The sequence below is a fragment of the Carcharhinus amblyrhynchos genome, chromosome 6 (assembly GCF_965287045.1).
Source record: "Carcharhinus amblyrhynchos chromosome 6, sCarAmb.v2.hapA, whole genome shotgun sequence".
Taxonomy (NCBI): Eukaryota; Metazoa; Chordata; class Chondrichthyes; order Carcharhiniformes; family Carcharhinidae; genus Carcharhinus; species Carcharhinus amblyrhynchos.
Genome location: NC_137329.1, coordinates 105,211,907 through 105,235,304, shown reverse-complemented (window position 1 = coordinate 105,235,304; position 23,398 = coordinate 105,211,907). Strand labels below are relative to the sequence as shown.

Sequence of the window (23,398 nt, the reverse complement as noted above, 5' to 3'; positions counted from 1 at the left end):
ATCCCCTCTCTTATCAAGAACCCATCAACCCGCTTCTTAAAAATATTTAGCGAGGCAGCCTCCACCACTTCAACGGGCAGAGAATTCCAGAGATTCACCACCCTTTGAGTGAAGAAGTTCCTCCTCAACTCCGTTCTAAACCGCCTCCCCTTTATCTTGAGGCTGTGCCCCCTAGTCCTACTGTCTTTTTTGAGCGGGAAGAGTCTCTCCACCTCTATCCTATCCATCCCATTCATCATCTTATACGTCTCAATGAGATCTCCCCTCATTCTTCTAAACTCTAACGAGTACAAGCCTAGTTTATTCAGCCTCTCCTCATAGCTCAATCCCCTCAACTCCGGTATCAGCCTAGTAAACCTCCTCTGCACTCCCTCCAGGGCCAAAATATCCTTGCGCAGGTGCGGCGCCCAAAACTGCACACAGTACTCCAGCTGCGGCCTCACCAATGCCGTATACAGCTGCAGCAAGACCTCCCTACTTTTATATTCAATCCCCCTCGCTATGAAGGCCAGCATCCCATTCGCCTTCCTGACCACCTGCTGCACCTGCAAGCTGGGTTTTTGCGACTCATGCACAAGGACCCCGAGGTCCCTCTGCACTGTCGCCTGCTGCAGTTTTTCGCCTCGTAAGTAATAGTCCTTCCTACCATTTTTCCTACCAAAGTGGACCACCTCACACTTGCCAACATTAAATTCCATTTGCCATTTCCTGGCCCATTCGCCCAGCCTATCTAGATCCTTCTGCAGACTCTCCACACCCTCCGCACAATTTGCCGTTCCCCCAATCTTGGTGTCATCAGCAAATTTCGACACCCTGCACTCGGTTCCCTCCTCCAGATCATCTATATAAATGGTAAATAGCTGAGGCCCCAGCACCGACCCCTGGGGCACCCCACTAGTCACCAACCGCCAATCCGAATAGCACCCATTGACCCCCACTCTCTGCCTCCTATTTGACAACCAATCCTCTATCCACGCTAACACCCTACCCCCAACTCCATGTCCCCTGACCTTCTGCAATAACCTCTTGTGAGGTACCTTGTCAAACGCCTTCTGAAAATCCAGAAAGACCACATCCACCGGCTCTCCTCTATCCACTGCCCTAGACACATCCTCATAGAACTCCAGTAAATTTGTCAGACACGACTTCCCTTTAATGAAACCGTGTTGCGTCTGCCCTATCAAGCAATTCCCTTCAAGATGCCTCGCAATTTCCTCCTTAATGACGGATTCTAACATTTTACCTACCACAGACGTTAAACTAACCGGCCTATAATTCCCCTTACTCCCCTACAAGCCTTACTTGTGACTAATAAATAAGCTTGTTCAATATACTACATAAGGAAAGAGAGCTAAAAACATCATGAATATTAAGGATAGGTCTATGATTCCAATATTAGTTAGACCTCAGAAAGGCAAATCCAATCTAAAAGGAATGGTCTTTTGATGCCTAACACTTTGAGGAAGGAAAAGCAACGGGATAATGAGGTAGGGTTAGTTTTAGATGAACTGCCTCAATATGCCTTTTTGAAGTTAGTGAGAACAATGCAACCTGTAATGGCCCAAGTGTGAGACACACATTTGTGAGGCTTTAAGTTCTGCTAACTGGGAAGAGTGGTGAAAAACAAATGTTGTCCTACAATTTCAGTTAGAAAATGGCTTTCCAGTGTTCATTTCTGAATTGTAGGAATCAAGCAGAAAAAAGTGTGCCCAAAGAATCAGTACAGGCGCTGATACAACAAAAGAAAGCGTGAGCAAACTGCAGAAAAATGAGTACACCTTTCACTGCAATTATTACATTACTCCTGATTTTCCATACTCTACACTTACGCTTTATGAACACAAGAATAGGGATGGGATGTACCCCAGGTTACTGTGGGAGGCAAGGGAAGAGATTGCAGAGCCTCTGGCAACGATCTTTGCGTCGTCGATGAAGATGGGAGGGGTTCCGAAGGATCGCGGATGTGGTTCCGATATTCAAAAAAGGGAATAGGGATAGCCCGGGAAATTACCAACCGGTCAGTCTGACCTCAGTGGTTGGTAACTTCATAAATCCTGAGGGACAGGATTTATGAACATTTAGAGAAGTTTAGTATGCTCAACAGTAGCCAGCATGGCTTTGTCAAAGGCAGATTGTGCCTTACGAGCCTGGTTGAGTTCTTTGAAAATATGACTAAATACATTGATGAAGAAAGAGCAGTAGATGTGATTTATATCGACTTCAGCAAGGCGTTTGATAAGGTCCCCCATGCAAGACTTCTTGAGAAAGTGAAAGGGCATGGGATCTGAGGTGCTGTTGCCTTGTGGATCCAGAACTGGCTTGCCCACAGAAGGCAGAGGGTGGTTGTGGATGGGCCTTTTTCTGCATGGAGGTCGGTCACCAGCGAGTGCCCCAGGGATCTGTTCTGGGACCCCTGCTGTTTATAATTTTCATAAATGACCTGGATGAGGAAGTGGAGGGATGGGTTGGTAAGTTTGCTGACAACACGATGGCTGGTGGTGTTGTGGATAGTCTGGAGGGATGTCAGAGGTTGCAGCGTGACATAGATTAGATGCAAGGCTGGACGGAGAAGTGGCAGATGGACTTCAACCCGGATAAATGTGTAGTGGTCCATTTTGGCAGGTATATGACAACTTCCAGTTATATTGAGCTGGTTCATATTCTGGTCAACACGATGTACATTAATTCATATTAATTCCTTTCGTTATACTGTATAGATCTCCATCTGAAAATAAAATCACTGGCAAGCTAAAGCAGTTGTGTTTTGGGAATGAGAGTTGATAGTTCTACATACAAAATAAGAGTCGGAGCATAAGCAGATCATTCAGCTCCTTGAGCCCACTCCACCATTCAATGAGATCATGGCTGATCTTTTACTTCAGCAGCATCTCTGTGAGTTGAATACTCAATGACTGAGCCTTTACAGATCCCTGGAGCAGAGAATTCCAAATAATTCACCACCCTCTGAAATAATAAATTCCTGCTCATCTCGGTCCTAATTGGCTTGTACTTTGTTCTGAGATTGCATTCCCAGGTTTTAGATACCCCTCAGCCAAGAGAAATACCTTCCTGCATCGACCCTGCTGGGCCAATTAAGAATTTATGTTTGAATAAGATCACCTTGCATCTATAGAATCCCTACAGTGCAAAAGGAGGCCATCCAGCCCATCGAATCTGCATCAACTGTCTAAAGGGCATTGTAGGCCAGGCTAACCCCCACCACCTTCATTAATCCACACATTTACCATGGCTAATCCACCTAACTTATACATTTTCAACTGTGGAAGGAGACCGGAGCACCCGAAAGAAAACCACGCAGACACAAAGAGAATGGGCAAACTTACAGTCACTCAAGGCCAAAATCAAACTGGGGTCTCTGGCAGTGTGAGGCAGCAGGACTATTGCAGCTCGACGCCTCAGCACAGATCCTTGCAGTATCTTACTAGTGGTCGCTGCCAACTTGAAAATTGTTTCCAGCTCTCAATAAATCGAAGTATATTACCCTGAATCCCATGTGCTCTAATTTTGTTCTCTAACCTTGTGCGTGGGACTTTATCATAGGCTTTCTGAAAATCTGAATGTACTATACCTACAAGCATCTCCTTTTCTATTTGGCTAGTTACATCTCCAAAATCTCCCAATAGATTGATTAAACATGATTTCCCTTTCATAAATCCAGGTCCGTTCTGCCCAATCCAGTTATCACGTCCTTCATTATAGATTTTTGCATTTTCCTACCCCTGATGTGAGGCTAATGGGTCTGTAATTCCCCATTTTCTCTCTTCCTCCTTTCATAAATAGTAGGTTACGTTTACCATCTTCCAATCCAAAGAAACAGTTCAGAGTCTGTAGAAATTTGAAAAATGACCACCAATGCATCTGCTATTTCAGTAGCCACCTCTTTCAACACTCTGGGATGTAGATCACCCAAGTGCGTGGTATTTACCTACTTTAAGTCCCCTAGTTCTGTTTTACTAATTAGTATCTTCATTACCGCATGCCATGGGGAGGCATGGTGGCATAATGATTAGCACTGCTACCTCACAGTGCCAGGGATCCAGGTTCGATTCCTGGGTTGGGCCATTGTGAAGTTTGCACATTCTCCCTGTGTCTGTGGGTTTCTCCGAGTGTTCTGGTTTCCTCCAAAGATGTGCAAGTTAGGTGGATTGGCCATGCTAAATTGCCCCTTAGTGTCAGGAGGATTAGCAGGGTAAATACGTGGGGATACAGGGATAGGGCCTGGGTGGGATTGTTGTCGGTGCAGACAATCCCTAGGTGGGATTGTTGTGGGTGGCACGGTAGCACAGTGGTTAGCACTGCTGTTTCACAGCTCCAGGGTCCTGGGTTCAATTCCTGGCTCGGGTCACCGTCTGTGTGGAGTTTGCACATTCTCCTCGTGTCTGCATGAGTTTCCTCCCACAGTCCAAAGATGTGCCGGTTAGGTTGATTGGCCATGTTAAGAAGTTGCCCCTCAGTGTCCAGGGATGCATAGGTTAGAGAGATTATTGGGTCTAAGATGTAGGGATATGGGGGTAGGGCCTGGGTGGGATTGTGTTCGGTGTAGACTCGATGGGCCGAAGGGTCTCTTTCTGCACTGTAGGGTTCTATGATTCTATGGACTCGATGGGTCAAATGGCCCCTCTCTGCACTGTAGGGATTCTATGACTCGATATTTATACTGGTCCCTTGATTCTTATGATATCTGGGAGGTTTTCAGTACCTTCCTATATGAAGACATTCACAAAATATCTGTTTAGTTTCTCTGCCATTTTCTTATTGCAATATCTCGTGATTACAGTATAACCCTTGATATGCACACCTTTAATTTCCTGATTCATGCTGTGCTTTACATTACCACTTCTGCTTGGTGGCCTATAAACAACACCCATTGATGTTTAAGATGCAAGCAAAATACTGCAGATGCTGGAATCGGAAACAAAAAGTGCTGAAAAACCTCAGCAGAGCTCTCAACATTTGTGGAGAGAGAATAGAGCAAATATTTTGAATCTGGATGACCTTGACTACAGCTCTTCACACCCCAAATTCTATAAGGACTCCATCCCATTTTCTCAGTTCCATCGTCTCCGCAGCATCTGTTCTGAGGATGCCACTTTCCAAAGTAGTGCTGCTGATTTGTCTTTCTTTCTTTCTTCCTTCCTTCCTCAGTCGTGGTTGTCCATCCATTGTGGTTGATATGGCTCTCAACCATGCCCAACCCATCTCCCGGGTCACTGCCCTCTCCACCTTCCCTCCATCACAGAACCAACATAGGATTCCCTCTTGTACTCACTTTTCACCCCACCAGCCCTGCATTCAAAGGATCATCCTCCACCATTTCCACCAACTGTAGCATGATGCCAATACTCAACACATCTTCCCCTCGTTACTCTGTCAGCATTCTGCAGGGACCATTCTCTCTGGTATGCCCTGGTCCACCCCTCCATTGCACTCAACAACTCACCCCTGCCCACAGCACCTGCCCATGCGATCGTAGAAGGTGCAAGACCTGCCCCTTTACTTCCTCCCTGCTCACCATCCCAGATCCTAAACACCCCTTTTCCAGTGAAGCAATGCTTCACATGCACCTCCTTCAATCTGGTCTATTGCATTTGCCGCTTGCAATGCGGTCTACTCTATTTCGGAGAGATCAAACATAGACTAGGTGACCACTACTGAACACCTTTAGTCCGTGTGCTAACAGGACCCAGACCTTCCTGTCACTTGCCAGTTCAACACACCACCCTGCTCTCCTGTCCACATGTCCATTCTTGACCTGTTGCAATGTTCTAGTGAACTGCAACACAAACTGGAGGAACAGCACCTCAGCTTCCGATTGGGCACTTTACAGCCTTCCAGACTGAACATTGAGTTCAACAACTGCAGACCATAAACTTTCTCCAGCTTCACCCCATGTACGTTTATTTTATTGTTTCTTTACAGCTCATTTATCCATTTTTATCATTCTTCTTTCTCACTTCCATTTTTCCACTTCTCCATTCCTGCTATCCTCCTTGCGCCTGATGCCTGCCCCCCCCCCCCCACCCCGTCCCTCGATGGGGCAATTGCCTTAACCATCTGTACCTCTGTTCTGCCATTCACACATTCTGATCACTTAATGGACACTTTTAGCACCTCTCTCAGCTGTCTTCATCCTCATTTACATTCCCCTTGTCCTATTACAGCCCCCACCCTCCCGACTCTTTCTGTTTTACTTAGCTCTGATGAAGGATCATCCAGACTTAAAACATTGACTCTATTCTCTCTCCACAAATCCTGTTAGACCTGCTGAGATTTTCTAGCATTTTCTGTTTTTGTTGCACCAATGTTTTCTGCCTCTTGCTGTTTCTTTGTTACATCTAAACTGATTCTGTCTTGATCCTCAGAACTATCATCTCTCACTTCAGTATTAACCCCCTCTTTGATTAGCTCAGCTACTCCAATATCTTCACCTAGCTTCCTGTTCTTCCTAAATGTCAATACTCTTGGATATTCACGTCGTAGCTTTGGTTTCCTTGTCATGTCCTGTAATGGTTATCAGGTCATGCATATGAAGTTGTGTGAGCTAACAACTCATCTATTTTGTTGTGAATGTTGTAGGCATTCAGAATCAAAGCCGTTAATTAAGTTAACTTTTTTAAACTCTGGTCCTATCAACTGGCACACTCATGTTTGCAATCACTATTCTTTTCTGCCAAAATCTGATTATCATCTTTATTGCTACCCTGATCTTTTGTCTTGTCATTTTCTTAAATTTACTCAATCCTCCCCACATGATCTTCACCACCCAAACCCTACTGGGTGTTGCTAATTGAAAAGTATTACGTTCAGTTTGGAAAATGATTGGATCTGTCTGAGCAGATATGTGGAATGATGTGAATGTAAAAGTGGTCCGAACGGGGTTCTAAAATGTGTACGCTGTGAAAATCTTAATTGTCATAACATAAGTTCCTCAAGCAGTCTTTCTTAAAACTGTGCGCTCTATGGCCTGTGTAGATTTTTCTATCAAAGATACCAGGGTTTTAGCATAGTTAATATGGTTACTGGAATTAATAATTGATGGCAAGTTTGCAAAAGTGCTCTCTCTTTGAATGTTGAAAATTTTTCACCATTAGATGATTGAAATATATTTGTAGCTTTGTTTATAATTTCTTCCTGGGAAGTAAAACCATCAAGAATTCATGTCCTTTTTTTGTTTGTTTGTAAAATCTATTCTGCAGAATGACTCCAACACTAACTTGCTTCTCAGTAATAACTGCAATATTAACATTAATTTTAATTTCTCAATAGTCATAGCTGATCACTTATTTTCCCATTCCCTCCCAAGACAAATATACCTATCCCATCTACAGTCACCATTAAGTGTAGTGAGGCGACGGTCACGGGCTCAAGGTGAGAGGGGCGAGATATAATCCAGATGTCAGAGGGACATTTTTTACACAGGGTGGTGGGGGCCTGGGATGCAGTGCCAAGTAGGGTGGTGGAGGCAGACACGCTAGGTTTGTTTGAGTTACATGGATAGTCACATGAGCAGACTGGAAATGGTGGCATACAAACGAATGTTCTAGTTGAAGATCAAGAGCCTCATGACGTTCCTGGGAATTAATAGATTCCTATCAGTCGTCCAACAAATTTCATGGCTCACCTTGTCACTTACATTATAGCTATTGGGGATCTTCCATCACTGTCCGTATAGCCTGTTGTATGTCTATTGATGTTTATTGATGTCCCCTTTTACATCCACAGGCGATTCGGCCCACCTTGTTCACCAACAAGGCGCATACACACGGTGGGTTGTGCGAGGGTTGCTCTTGGATGTTGCTTCGAGAGTTGCCTAGTGCTTCACGTCCGTTAGTGTCCGCTTACTCTGGACCAATTGACGGGCAACACGTCAGCACAGTGACTATCACTGCTGTACAGTTACAGGGACCCGGGTCGGATCTCCGGCTTGGATCAATGTGCAAACTCCTACAGACATTCTCCCCGTGCTTGCATGGGTTTTCTCCGGGTACTCTGGTTTCCTCCCACATCCCAAAAATTGTGCTTTTTAGGCTGATTGGCGTCAATAAATTGTCCCTTAATTGGATCTCCCTTAATCTGGCGTACATACAATTCCCTAAATTTCCACCCCCTTTATTGTGGAGTTCCACTAGGGGTAGACAAAAAACATCGAGCGACGTAAGACTCGAATAAGGCACTTACTGAGTGTGTTAAAATGGGCGGCACAGGCTTGTAAGGCTGAAGGGCCTGTTTCCTGTGCTGTGCTGTTCTTTGTTCTTTGGTGTAAATAAAACACATGACCTACTAAAATGCCCACCACTGTACTTCCAGATTTTGCCATTTTGAATTTAAGATTACCTCCAAACAGAACACTTTGAGCTAGGGATTACTAGAGTAAAATATTGGTTAATGTAGGTCTGTCACGATAGCATTTGAGACAATAGATTAAGAAAATTGTACGTAATGGGAGCCACACATTAAGTCATTCACATGAACTATCTTTCAAATAAATTGATATAATTGTATACCGGATATACCTAATGTCAGCAGCTTGTTCATTGTTTCATGCTCGTGTTATAACTAAATGTAATTAATTTATAAATGATCAATTGCTATGAGCAATAATATGTCATTTTAATTTTGTGCAAATGTTTTCCGCTTCAAACGGCAATTCTTCATCTGCTTTGCAGGTGCCAATGATTTTGGTTGGTAATAAGTGTGACTTGGAGGAAGAACGAGTGGTTGGAAAAGAACAAGGACAGAATCTAGCAAGACAGTGGTGTAACTGTGCCTTTCTAGAATCTTCTGCAAAGTCGAAGATTAACGTTAATGAGGTGAGACAAATGTGCAGAAACACTGATCGTTAATGCCATTTATTGTGCTAAATGATTCATGTATTAATTTCTTAATGGGAAAATCGTCAAGTCTTTAATTTAATTAGAAAGCCGACAAATTGACAATGATTGAAATTTGCGTCAAAACTTTTAATTTTGCTGTTGTAGGGCGAAGAAATAAAAATATTTGGCAAGTATATGAAATTAGTTTTTGCTTGTTTGGTTTGCAGAACAAACAGTTGGTTATTTTGTATCAGTTTGACATTTAAAAAGATATTCTCGGGCAGTGGGTGAGTTGAAGGGCTGTTTGTTGCTCATCCCGAGATGTCCTGTGAAAGTGTTGCTGGGCCCAACTTCCAGAACTGTTCCAGTACTTGTGATGCTATACTCGTGATCTTGTCAGGAATGGCATAATTTTGTGCAAGTTGAAAGGATAGGCGTTTCCTACTTTTATCCTCCTCGGTGGCCAGGGCCAGAGAGCTGGGAAATGCTGTCCAAGGCGAATTGCTGCAATGTATCTTGATGTGCAGGTTAGGTGCAATGGCCACGATCCATGCACAGGGTTATGGGATAGGTAATTTTTTTTTTTGGAATCAGTGCAGACTTGATGGGTTGAATTGCCTCCTGCACTGTAGGGATTCTATGCTGCTGCTGGAGATGTTGCATATTGAGTCCAGTGTTTACACTCGAGGGACTGCTCCGTTTTTCATAGTGTTGACTTTCGTAATTTGCTTTTGGATGTATCCATCCAGGAAAATAGTGAGTTTCCACTGTGCCCCTTGCTTGAACCTTGTAGGTGGTGAAGATTTTAAATTCAGGAAGTGAGTCATCCATGACTGAATATTGTGCCTCTGGCTCCTTCTAGCCATTATTTTGATCTTGATAGTCAATCTAAGCTAGTCAGTGGTCCAACCCATCCACAAGTCTCCCCACTCCCACCTTTTCCTGAAGGAGCAGCTAATGTCTGTTGTACCGCCACACCATCACGAATGTTTGCCTTGTCAGCAGTGACCCAAAGGAAGTTTGAAGCAGGCAGTGGCAAGCTTAGTTCATTGTAACAACTGTTGAATCAAAAGTCAACTCGTGTTCTTAGCCCATCCAGGGGTCTTAACTTGCCATTCTGTGATATTCTTCAGCAGGCCAGGTCTGTGATAGTAGGAATGGTGATAATTAAAATTGCACATTTTTCATATAAACAGTGATAAGAATACAGAAAACTTTCCAGAAACCAAATGGACGTTAAAACTCTGGAATCTTATCAGAAGCATTTGAATATTGGATGCTAAAATATTGGGTGTCCAGGCTGAATTGTGGAACACTAATTGGCCCTTAATGTTTACTCTTAATGTCAGAATTATGGTATATTTTATCAATTTAAATTGGAGGAGTTGTTTTATTCCATCCAATTGATTGTGTTTCTTGCTTTATGAACTTGGACCCCCTTCAGTGATGTATGATCATTTCAGTCCATCTTGACTATGCCAGCTCATTAAGCTCTCCAATTAGTTCCATTCCCCACTCTTTTTCCCAGGGCAAAGCTCTTTTTATTCTTAGCCTGTTTTTGTTGTACATGTGTGTGTTAAAATATACACTGACTGAACATCCACAGCTCTCTGGGGTAGAGAACTTAGTGGCATCTCCCTTATTTTGATTTTTTTATATCTATTCTCAAAACACAATTTTAAACACCTCAATTAAAGAGCATCTTGTACCTCTCTCTGTGAAGCAACCAATCCTGACTTTTCTATTGCCCCAGAAAGCTTTAAGTCCTTTATTCCCACTACCTTGTATGATAAATCCCTTTGCTCTACACCTAGGCCTTGACGTCCTTTCTAAGTGTGGCTCCCAGAATTAGGCCCCAGTGGGAGTAGTGTGCCTAACTGGTGACGTACCACAATGCTTTTCTTTAAAATCAAGGATCCAGTACGATGTTTAACAACTTGTCCTGCCACTTCAATTCACAGTCAACCTAAACTGGGAAATTTATAACGCAGAAAGAAAGGTTACACATGAATGTGAAATGGTGTCAATATACAATTTGGATTGATTGTTGCTAACAAATTCCATTCTAATCACTGTTCGTACTACTGAGACATCCATTACGAGGACATTATGAAAGATGTTGGTTTTGTTTCTTCAAAATGGGTAAAAAGACTTTATTCAAACACAAATATCAAACAATACTGCTACCGTGGGCAGTTGTTGAGTGAGGAAAAAAGGGATTTCAGAGTTTGAATGGAGTTTGGTTGTACCATCCATTCAGTAGTGTTCTTCAGTCAACAGTATATAACCAATTTTATTTCAACATAGAGACTGGATTAATGTACCAAACGTGAACTGTTACTTTATTTGACTTGAATTGAAGGTATATGATCTGTAAGATTAAATCTACAACCTAACTATCCTGTAAATAAGCAAATGCCTTATTTACCAAAATTTTGCTATGGCTTGCATCCTTTTCTATAACTTGAATACCCAAAAACAAACACCTTTCAGTTTTACAGAGACATTATGGAAAATTGATTTAATTTCAAAACTTGGTTATTAAAATGATTGTATATTACAGATTTTCTATGATCTGGTCCGACAAATCAACAGAAAATCTCCAGTTTACGGAAGGCCTCAAAAAACCTCAAAATGCCAGCTGCTTTAATACAGATCTATTCTAACTCCGAGCCAGGTAAAAATTATTACACAAAACCTTTACACTTGTTAGTTTTGGGAAGGAGGAGAAAAAAGGGAATTACTTTGCACTATGGTTTTAGCTAATATATTTAACATTTTCTTCTTACAAAAACTTAAGCATTCTCTCTCAGAAGTTGCACATCTGTTTTATTTGTGACAACACACAGGATTCAATCTACTAATAGGCTGAGGAATATTCATTTAATTTTAACCAAATTTGATTAAATATTTAATCATTGCCACAGGTTAAACTGAATCAGAAAGCTTGGAATCTTCACTGATACCAATTCAGAAGACTTCTTAATTTTAGCATGCATGTATTAAATAAATCTTTGAAAATTTTTTTTATTTATTCATGCCACAAGCAAGTTTACATTAACCCTGCAATGAAGTTACTATGAAAATCCCCTGGATGTCACACTCTGCCACCTGCCTGGGTACACTGATGGAGAATTTAGCATAGTCACTGCACCTAACCAGCATGTCTATTGGACTGTGGGAGGAAACTGGAACCCCCAGCAGAAACCCATGCAGGCACAGGGAGAATGTGCGGATCCCACACAGATGGTGACCCAGCTAGGAATTCTCCCTGAATCCCTGGCACTTTGAGGCAGTAGTGCTTGCCACTGTGCTGCCTTTTACTTTGTAAAGTTACAGATCTGTTTGCAGCACTTCAGTTTTCCCAGCTCTCCTTCCACCACTCCTCAGCCTGTAGCCTCTGTTCTTGAGGCATTGGTTTGTATTGAGATGCAATTTCCTAGATGACAAGCCAATGGCCAAACTTTCACATTGGTGATTTTTCAGGCTGGTAGAAGACAGACCATCACTAGATTATGCTGGAGAAAGTGGCCATGGCTGATTTCTCTTGTGCCTCTGCTTTAACCCAAGATTCAGGACACTCTAACCAACTATTCAAAATCCAATAGCTGAGGACTTAACAGCATCTTGAATGTCTGCGTGATTCAGTTCTAGACCTCACGTCAGCATTCGTTCCCAGAACAATTAGAAGAGCTTCATACTTGACTGCATTTTAAACATTTCTTAAGTGCCTATATATTGTCATTTATGTCTTTGAAAACAAATAACAAGTTCTACAACAGTCTCATCAAATTGTTGAATGAAAAATAATAGTCAGCTTGAAGGAAACATCTTAATGTTGATTAATTTATGAAATGTTATCTCTAACACCAGAGGGATGTAATCTATTAGTTGAATGAATTAGCCAAAATATTAAACTTCATTTTTTTTGTCTGTTCATGAGCAAATTTTGGGCAATCCTTAAATATACCTAAAGTATTTGAGATGTAGATTTAACATTTGTTTTGCACGAAGTTATATTTTAAATGAAGTAAGTTACCACTGAAATGGACGTTATAAGTGGGTCCAATTTGATCGCTTTCTGGAGGGAAAAAAGATTGAAGTAAATTTTGCGAAGGATGGGATTCAGTTCAATCAGGGATAGGCTTTTGGGCCTTGTGTTTTTTTTTGTGAAGATTGCTAAATTGCCTGTGAAGATTATTTAGTATACATATCATAGAAATTTCCAACTGTCTCGACTAAAGATGGTAGTAGCACAAATTTAACTAGTTTGCTTTTTTTTTTAAACTTTCAGATATGATGGACTATTTCCCATTTTGACAGTGCCAGCATTCCACTTTACTAAACCTATTTACATCTGAAAAATGGACTTTCCTGTGGTGGTACCCTTCAACAAATGGATGAAAGCTCCCAAGTCATTTTGCACATAAAATAACTAATGTTTTCAGCATTTCAGGAACAGAAAGCTATTTTTTACTTCTAAACATTCTAATAGTAGGCAACTGTTAAAACTAGGACCTACATTCAGTGTTACTGCTGATCACATTGGAGCAAGTACTCCTTTCACCAATGTTGCATTAAACTGGTAAATAACTATTGGTAATTCCCTTTTTTGGCAATTAAGTTATGTAATTCCCTGAAAGCACCACTATTTTAGCTTAATTAAGATGGAAGTCCAAAGATCTCTGTAGATTAGACAATTTCTCACAGCTAAATCTGCTTCTTCGATATTTGTAGCTTTTAAAATGGAGATGCAAAATCATTGTTTTAGTGTATAACTGCGCTCTGATAATTGCAACAGCTATTAAAATAATTGAGTTTTTATTTTAGTAAAACCTGTGGAAACGGTGATTTCTATGTATAGAAAGTGTATGTTTTTGTTTCAACCATACTTTGTCTTTGGTCTACATTGTTGCCTTCAAATAGCTATTAACATTTTTAGAAAATGTCAAGTCTTTCATTGTATGTTTCCTTTTTGTTTACATGGATAATGTTTATAAAGGATTGTACAGTGCGGGTCTACAACAGGAATTATATATTTTAAGATACTTATTTTAAGACTTTACAAGTTTGCTTGGAGTTCACTCTTGATCTGCTCCTGCAGCTGTGGATTCTCACTAATTCTGCTTGCTTGTGCATATTTGTAATTATCAGTACCAAATATACATTAAATTAGACATTGCCTGTTAGTGGTTATGTTTCATGTGTAATGTTTTGTTGAAATGTTTCCTGGTGGAAGAGTACTGTGGGTATTGATGGTGAATGTGAGAAATAATTTTTATTCGAGTGTAATTGGTCACATGGCCCAAGTTCTGCTCATTTATTTAACAATGCCTTCATGCTTTGTATGCATTAACTTTTGGATAGAAGATTGTGTATGGAATTGAGCCACAGTATTTGAAATGACCAACTTAATGCTACAAGTGCTTTAAGGTGGCCAAATGTAAACTTAAAAAGCCTTAATTTCCATAGAGTGGTGCAATTTTTTTGTATAACCTTGCATCAATTCAATAAATTTGGATTGCCTTGCAAGGGCTTGCATTATGATTATCTGCCACTTGAATGTTTTGTCATGTTTTAACTGCAAGTAAATAAAGTATTCGTTTAACTTTTGTAAATGTAATACATTTGAGTACCATGTGCGATTGTGTGTTGTATTGGTGATTGTTACACTTTTCAGGAGCAGATAAAACAATTCAAACCACAATTTATTATAGAGCAGGCTGCATATTTTGCACTTTAGTGGTGCAAAAGTTCAAAAGTTTATTTTTTAGCTTTGTTTCTAATTAATCCTAATTTCTGGCAATATTTCTTCAGAAGTATGTAGAATCATACAATCCCTACAGTGCAGAAAGAAGCCATCGAGCCTGCATCGACCACAATCCCACCCAGCCCCTACCCCGATATTCTTACATATTTACCCACTAATCCTTCTAACCTACGCATCTCAGGACACTAAGGGGCAATTTTAGCATGGCCAATTAACCTAAACCACACATCTTTGGACTGTGGGAGGAAATCGGAGGAACATAAGAAATAGGAGCAGGAGTAGGCCATCTGGCCCTTCGAGCCTGCCCTGCTATTCAATAAGATCATGGCTGATCTGTCGTGTCTCAGTTCCACATTCCCGCCCTCTCCCCATAACCCTTAATCCCCTCGCTTATCAAAAACCCATCAACCCGCGTCTTAAAAATATTTAGCGAGGCAGCCTCCACCACCTCAACGGGCAGAGAATTCCAGAGATTCACCACCCTTTGAGTGAAGAAGTTCCTCCTCAACTCCGTTCTAAACCGCCCCCGTCCCCTTTATCTTGAGGCTGTGCCCCCTAGTCCTCCTGTCCTTTGAGTGGGAAGAGCCTCTCCACCTCTATCCTATCCATCCCATTCATCATCTTATACGTCTCAATGAGATCTCCCCTCATTCTTCTAAACTCTAACAAGTACAAGCCTAGTTTATTCAGCCTCTCCTCATAGCTCAACCCCCTCAACTCCGGTATCAGCCTAGTAAACCTCCTCTGCACTCCCTCCAAGGCCAAAATATCCTTGCATAAGTACGGCGACCAAAACTGCACACAGTACTCCAGTTGCGGCCTCACCAATGCCCTATACAGCTGCAGCAAGACCTCCCTACTTTTATATTCAATCCCCCTCGCTATGAAGGCCAGCATCCCATTCGCCTTCCTGACCACCTGCTGCACCTGCAGGCTGGGTTTTTGCGACTCATGCAGACACAAGGAGAATGTGCAAGCTTCACACATAGTGACCCAAGCTGGGAATCGAATCCAAGTTCCTGGAGCTGTGAAGCAGCAGTGCTAACCACTGTGCTACCATGCTGCCTGTATGTCTTTGATTCTGTAACATTCAACAAATTTCCCCAGTCTGAATAGCCTGTATTTAAAAAGATAGTATTTATCCAAAAGTCTTCCTTTTGCAGTGCTAAGTTCTCTCCTTAAATTCCTGAAACATAAGACCAGTTTGCAATGGCATGTATTTAATTAAATTCCCCCATTAAGCAGATGATGATTTCCCATAGAAACTGTCCATTACTGGAGGGTTAATATCATTCTGAAAGTTCAGGTGCAACTGAACTTGCATTTAATGCAATTTTACGGCATTAAAATTCATTTTTTGTTCTTTACGTAATAGCTGAAAGCTAACATTGCTACAACAGTAATAAAAAAAATCACCACTATAATGAAAAATCAACAATATTTCATTAGCACACTTTGCCAGTCCAATTAACCCCTCCTTTACAGGTTGCCCATAAATTGGAAGAGTTATATTTGTTCAGTTTTTTGGTTGCTTGGACATGCATAAGCTAGCTTGCACATTCCAATAGATGCCGGTGTCATGATTTGGCTAATGTGTGCACGTCCTTTAACATTGCAATAAGGATGATGACAGGGCCAGAGCCTTTAGTATCCAACTTAATGAGCTGCTTCTTAATGTCACATGCAATAAACTGAACTTGTTCTAAACTGATACGTGATGCTGAGAATCTTGAAAGCAAGATGAGTGGGATCATTCAGTTGCCTTTTTTTTTGCAATACTTTAACCTTGTGTCTTCATGAGGGTCGCCACCACAGATTAGACGTTCTTAGAATCACACATCAAAGAATCATAGATTTTACGTGGTTGTCTACCACCATCCTCAACCCTCCTTTGACTATATGTTGAAACATAGAAAACAGATACCTTTTGGCCATTTCAACTATACAGCTCTCTTTTTTTAATTCCACTTTCCAGCTTTTAGACCACAACCAAATAGGTTACAGCAAATACATACCAATGTTTTTTAAAGCCAATGATGGCTTCTTTTGCATTTTTCCATTCAGGCAGAGAATTCCAGGTGTCCTTTACCCTCTGGACAAAATCATTTCTCCACTCCCCTCTAGTTCATTTACTGATTACTTTAAATCTGGGTGGAATCTTAGCAGCCGCATGGAGTGGCTTTGGAACTGGACCTGTGATAATTTTTTGAAGTTGTGCGTTGGGTCAGCTACCTGACATGTTCCTGCCTGCCTCTGAGTGCAGGGTTAGTTTGGCACCTGCTACAATGACAAGTAGCTAATTAGGAAGAATTAAGTGCTCATGTGGTTGGGGGGTGGAGGGGAGAGTGAGTGAGTGGTGACCCATGCAGTCTGAAGGCTGAAGCCCAGCAGGGGCCTGAAGGTGGTCTTCTAACAACATACCAGGGGATCTTTGAAGCTTATTTTAAATCTTGTCCTCCTGGAACTACTGGAATCAGCAGACAATAGCTCTTGCTGCATGCCATCCTATAGAGGGGCTCCCTCACCACAATGATGGTCTGGCAGTTGTGATGTGGCCAGATTTTATATTTTAAAATTCAGTCTTCAGAGGGTGCTCCATGTTGTGCCTTCTGGTCTCCCAGCTACATTGGCAGCATCCATATCTCCGACAGCCCTGGGCACTTCAATTGGCCTTTCCACTTGCACAGTCCACCTGTTGTCCTTAATTACAGTGTGAAAGTGGCAGCCACTGCTAATTGGCCCCTCTAGCAAGACCGTCCAAGCAGGTGGCCATGGGCATCATAGGGGTCTGGACTCAGAAATCGTCCCTGTCTATTTTCAAAAATAGCATTGACATTCGGTCAATGCAAACATCCATTACATGTCAACCCTGTGTAGTCTGTGCTGGCCAAGACCATTCAATGTCTAAAATCAACAACCAAAAATGCTTGAAACATTCAGCAGATCAGGCAGAATCTAATTGAAATGTTTAAATTGATTAAAGGATCTGATGATGTAGATAGACACTTGCTGTGGTGGGGAAGTCCAGAAAAAAGAGGTGCAACCTCCTTAACCAGGCTTCTCGGGGGTGGTCAGGACTGCTTCACACAAGGATGAGTGGGAATCTGGAACTCCCCTCCCAGAGGGTTAGGTCAACTGAAATTGGTGAATTTTTGTTAGGCATGTTATTGAGGTCTACAGGATCAAAGCTTCTAAATAGTACAGAGAAACAAATCAGCCATGGAATAGACTTGAAGGGGGCTGATATACGTACACCTGTTCCTATGTAGAGATCTGAGGAATTAGAATATTCAGTGTGCATTCACAACTGGTTAGTTCTTTTATTCTCCCCTGGCGCAATTGGTATATCTAATGCGGTTTGAAAAATTGTGTTCAGAGCCTCAGCTCAGTTCTCTGACAATCCAATGCATGCCAACCTGATCTGGAGACTTCAAGTTCTGCTAATTCTCTGAACCAATTCCTTTTCTATAGTTTAACAATTCTACCACATCCTGCCCTGATACATTTATTCAACCAACATTTGTAAAATGTGATGAAGGTATTTCTCATTGCCACCACATTTTCAAATTTCACACCTAGTTTTCTTAAGTGATGTTTTCTGTTGAGCTATTATTAATTTCAAATGTGTCCTGTTTATATTACTCACTAGCCTTTTTGAAGTGTTCTCTTACCCTTTTTAATTTCCCTGTTCATCTCCTTACTTCGATATTGATCATGTTCTATTTTAATATTATTGGCCCTTATTTTGTAAATATTTTTGTCACAGTTGTTTGGTTTTAACCCGTTCAGCCAAAGTACTGCCCTTTTATGCACTCCATTTCTTTTTAAAAAGAATACATCTTTTATAGTCTATTCATTTTGAAGATTCCCTATTGCTGTATTGGTTTTAATGTGAAGACTGAATCCTAATAGCCTAATACAAGTAATGCCAAAATGGAACTGCATCCTATAGCCATTGAAAGCTGCTTTCCAGGACCAGGTTTTGAATTGCTGACCATGTTTTACCATGACCTCTGAATGTGATATATTTTCTCTTATTTCACTTTGAATCTAACTTTGCTGTGGTCAATATTTCCATTTAGTTCACCTACTTTCACAATACTCATTAAAATACCCCAAGACCTATAGTTATGAGAAGAAACTTGAGATACCAGAGTAATTTCCACTGGAGCAGAGAGGACTAAAAGAAGATCTAATTGTTTTTAAATCATGAATGGTGTTGATAGGTGAATTTTAGAGAACACTTCGTAAAACATACAAACTCAAAAGATACCTGCAAGCCCTTACGCAGGAGAGGAAGTGGGCATCACTCTGGCAACCAACATTTTAAAACCATTTATATGACGTGGGTGTTGCTGGCATCTATTACCCATCCTGCAGAAGGTGGTGGTGAGTTGTGTTTTTGATGTGCTGCAAACCACGTGGTGTGAATGCAGCCACAGTGCTGCGAAGGAGGGATTTCCAGGGTTTTGACTCGGCAACAGTGAAGGAACAGCGATATACAAGACAGGATGATGAGTGGCTTGGAGGGGAACTTTCAGGTGTCCTCATGTATCTGCTGCCCTTGTTTTCCTAGATGGAGGTTTGGAATGTACTGCCTAAGGAGCCAGGGCGAGTTCCTGCAGTACACTTTATGGATGTTACTCACGGCTGCTACTGAGTTACAGTAGTGGAGGAGTGAATGTTTGCAGAAGGGGGTCAATTAAGCCACCTCCCTTGTCCTGGGTGGTGTTAAGTTCTTATTTATTGTTGAAGGTGCACTCTTCCAAGCAAGTGGAGAGTATCCCACCACAACACTGCTTGAACCTTGTAGACGGACAGGTTTTGGAAGTCAGGAGATGAGTCACTGCAGGATACCTGTTTTAGTAGCTGCAGTATTTATATGGCTGGTCCAGTTCAGTTTCTGGTCAATGGTAACCCCCAGGATGTTGATAGTGGGGAAATTCAGCGAGGGTAATGCTATTGAATGTCAAGAGGCAAACTGTCCTGTTGGAGATGGTAATTTTCTGGCACTTCTGTGTCACAAATGTTACTTACTATTTGTCAGCCCAAGCCTGGCTATTGTGCAGGTATTGCTGCATTTGGACATGGACTACTTCAGTTTTTGAGGAGTCATGAATGGTGCTGAGCATTTTGCCATCATCAGTGAACATTCCCACTTGCACTTATGATAGAAGATAATTGATAAAACAGCTCAATGTTTGGGCCTAGGACACCACCCTGAGGAGCAGCAATGTCCTGGGGCTGAGATGATTGACCTCCAACAGCCACAATCATCATCCTTTTTGCTGGGTATAGCTTCAACCTGCAGATGCCCAGTAACTCTGGTTCTGTTAAGACTCCTTGATGCCACACTCAATCAGATACAGTCTTGACATCAAGGGCAGTCACTCCCACCTCACCTCTGGAATTCAGATCTTTTTCTATATTTGAATCAAGGCTGTAATGAGGTCAAGAGCTGGGTTACCCTGGCAGAGCTCAAACTGAGCATCAGTGAGCAGGTTATTGCAAAGCACGTGCTACTTGATAGCTCTGACAACCCCTTCCATCACATTACTAATGATCCAGAGTTGACTGATAGGGCAGTAATTAGTTAGGTTGAAGTTGATCCATTGGTTCGCTTAATTCTGTCTTATTACTTGCTGCTTATGCTGTTTGGCACGTGGTCCTGTGTTGTAGCTTCACCAGGTTGACACCTAGGTGTGCCTGTTGCTTCTCCTGGCATACCCTTCTGCATTCTTCATTGAACCAGGGTTGACCCCCGCTAGGTGGTAATGGTAGAGTGCAGATATGTCCAGCCATGAGGTTACAGATTATGTTTGAGTACAGTCACCTACCTGTCTCATGGTTTCTCAGTCTTGAGTTGCTAGATTTGTTTGAAGTCTGTCCCATTTAGCACATTGGTGGTGCCTCGCCTCACAATGGATGTTTCCTCAATGTGAAGATGGGACTTTGTCTGTGGTGGTCATTCCTACCCATACTGTCAAGGACAGGTGCATTTGTGGTATGCAGGTATCGAATCCAATTCAGATACTTCAACCAGTTTCTTAATCAAAGTTTTACCCAGGTGCTTTTATTCATGAGAACAACAAAGTATAGATACAAATATATAATGCATTAAATTTCATTAAATATAGTTAAACCTTAAATTACCCACTATGTATCCAAGAAATACCCAGGATTCAGCTATACTACCTGTAAAGTTGGCCTGGTAGGCTGTAGATCCTGTCTCTGCGTCCCTCTGGTTCACCTTTGTGAAGGTGATTCCCTGGCTGTTTCTTCCTTCCTTGTTTCCTCCCTTCCTTCTCTGGTCTAGTCCGGTCTCGGTCATCTCCTGTCTTGTATCTTCACTCCCAAGATGTCCAAAATGCCTATTTTGTCTCCCACTAGCCTCAAGCTTTTTCAACCTGCCCTTGGCCTTCTGCCAGTAGGGCCTGGGGAGCGGGAGGGAGGAGGTTCTGAGCATGCAATGGTTTAGTTGATGACCTGTTGACAGGACACCTGAGTCTGCTCCAGGCATCTTGGAGACTGGCCCCATCTAGGCTGTGGACAATAGGCTGATGCATGTCAAATAGGAGCGATAGCACTTGATGGGTCATCAGTAAGGTGGATCCAGCTATGCCCTGGCACCCTGTCTAAGTTCTGTATGTTCGAACTTTGGCCAGGTCTGATTTTCTGCAGGCTATTTACTGGAGCCAACTGTAGTTTAATTTAGAGTGCCCAATTCTTTAATTTCAAAGGTTCAGTTTTATTTTGGGTTCAGCACTGCACCAGGTTCGTGGAGATGAAGTCAAGTGTGTTGTTCTTTCTTGTTGGTTCTCTGATCACTTGTTGCAGACACATCTAGCAGTTCTTTAGGACATAGCCAGCCTAGTCTGGAGGTACTCAAGAGCCTTGCTTGGTGAGGAACAGTGAAGCTCCCTTCCCAGAATACCCCTGTGCCCTTGTCACCCTCAATGCTTCCTCCAAGTGGTGATCAACATGGAGTACTGATTTATCAGCTGAGGAGGAATGGTGTGCATGATAATCAGCAAGATTTCCTTGCCCATGTTTGCCCTGATGCCATCAGACTTCAAGGCAGCAGGACTTGATAGGATTTATCCAAAATTCTGAAAGAACATCAGATCACAGAGAAATAAATGGTTTGCAAAGCTGTTCACCAATGTCCATAGTACAAGCAGCATTCCAAACATCTGGCTGTATCCCAAGATGGTGGCCATTGCCAAACCAGGGAAACCACATGATAATCTAAACAGTTACCACTCCATTGCCCTGCTCTCAATAATTAAGCCCCTGGAATGCCTCCTACTGACTGAGTCCTACCCTGGGAATGGCAATGTCCTTCCAACAGGCAGATTTGTTGCATAACTGCCCCAAGCAGGTCCTGACAATGACCTCACATGTTGCGGCCAGTTTACAGAAAGGCCTGAAAAAAGTAACATCCTTTGACAGACCCTGTCCCTATGACACTGTGGCCCACACACATTCTGCTGAAACATTCCAAAATCATCTGTGTGTAAACTGTACGACCAACAATTTTGTGTGCATGTTGGAAATCAATCAGCTACCCATGCATACCCAACCATGGGCTTCTACAGGGACCAATTCTTCCTCCCACAAAATCATGGCTTTTCGCATAGGCTGTTGATTTGCCTGTGGGTGTCTAAGCTAAAGAACTTTGCGACATTGAGAAAACACTCACTGAAGATCTATGTTCTCAGGAAGCCTACACCAGAAAATGGAAACTTTGACCAAACAGTGCCAAGATAGCCTTTACCGCTCCACGAACAACTCAAGACCAGATAAGAAATCCATTTGGTGATTGTCCAGTGAAAGTGCTGGCCATTTTGTGCTAACAGTAAGCCAGTTCATTTCTGAGGGCTCGGTATCATTGAAATCAAACCAAGAATAAATCCAAAGCAGCAAACAAAAAGCCAATAGAATAGTGAACTAAATAGTCAGAACAGTATAGTTATCAAACTGTACAGTGCTCTAGTCAGACTGTACCTTGAATGCGACACACAGCCTAGGTCTCAATGAAACAAGAAAAACAAATGCTGGAGGCAGTGGAGATGCTTGTATAATCAATTGTACAACCCCATGGTTGATCCACAGTGTGGAGATCAGAGTTATAGGGGAAGACACAAGACAACTGAGTTTTTCATAGAGTCATAGAAACCCTACAGTACAGAAAGAGGCCATTCGGCCCATCAAGTCTGCACTGACCACAATCCCACCCAGGCCCTACCCCCATATCCCTACATATTTTATCCACTAATCCCTCGAGCCTAAGCATCTCAGGATACTAAGTGGAAATTTTAGCATTGCCAATCAACCTAACCCGCACATCTTTGGACTGTGGGAGGAAACCCATGCAGACATGAGGAGAGTGTGCAAACTCTACACAGACAGTGACCCAAGCCAGGAATTGAACCCAGATCCCTGGAGCTGTCAAGCAGCAGTGCTAACCACTGTGCTACTGTTTTATCAGATTAGAAGTGGGTGTCTGAGTACTGATTTTATATTATATAGGATAGTAAGTGGAATTGAGAAAGTTAACTAGAATACTTCAAAGGTGTGGGTATGAGACAACAAAAAAATCTGTTTTAATCTAGTTAAATGCGTTTCTTAGGACTGATATCAGTTCCTCTTGACATGGGGTGATCAACATTTGAAATGTGCTTCATGTCAAGTCATTGAGGGAAAAGCTCTGGAATAACCTTTTTTTGAAATAGATGAGAGAATGGGCGAGAGCTGTTCTGGATTGAAGACCTAAAGTGGGCTCAATGACTTC

General features: G+C 42.0%; 1 protein-coding gene across 4 annotated transcripts in view; it reads left to right on the top strand.

Annotated features, from left to right (window-relative positions):
• Positions 1 to 14,446, top strand: part of LOC145344182 (ras-related protein Rap-1b) — an 80,009-nt gene extending 65,563 nt beyond the window's left edge. For all 4 annotated transcript variants that reach the window (XM_080191122.1, XM_080191124.1, XM_080191125.1 and 1 more), the window contains 3 exons: positions 8,688 to 8,831; positions 11,398 to 11,511; positions 13,129 to 14,446. In XM_080191122.1, the coding sequence (XP_080047248.1) occupies positions 8,688 to 8,831; positions 11,398 to 11,484 (231 nt within the window). In that variant the 3' untranslated portion in view covers positions 11,485 to 11,511; positions 13,129 to 14,446. The remainder of the gene's footprint in view (positions 1 to 8,687; positions 8,832 to 11,397; positions 11,512 to 13,128) is intronic.
• The last annotated feature ends 8,952 nt before the right edge of the window (positions 14,447 to 23,398 follow it).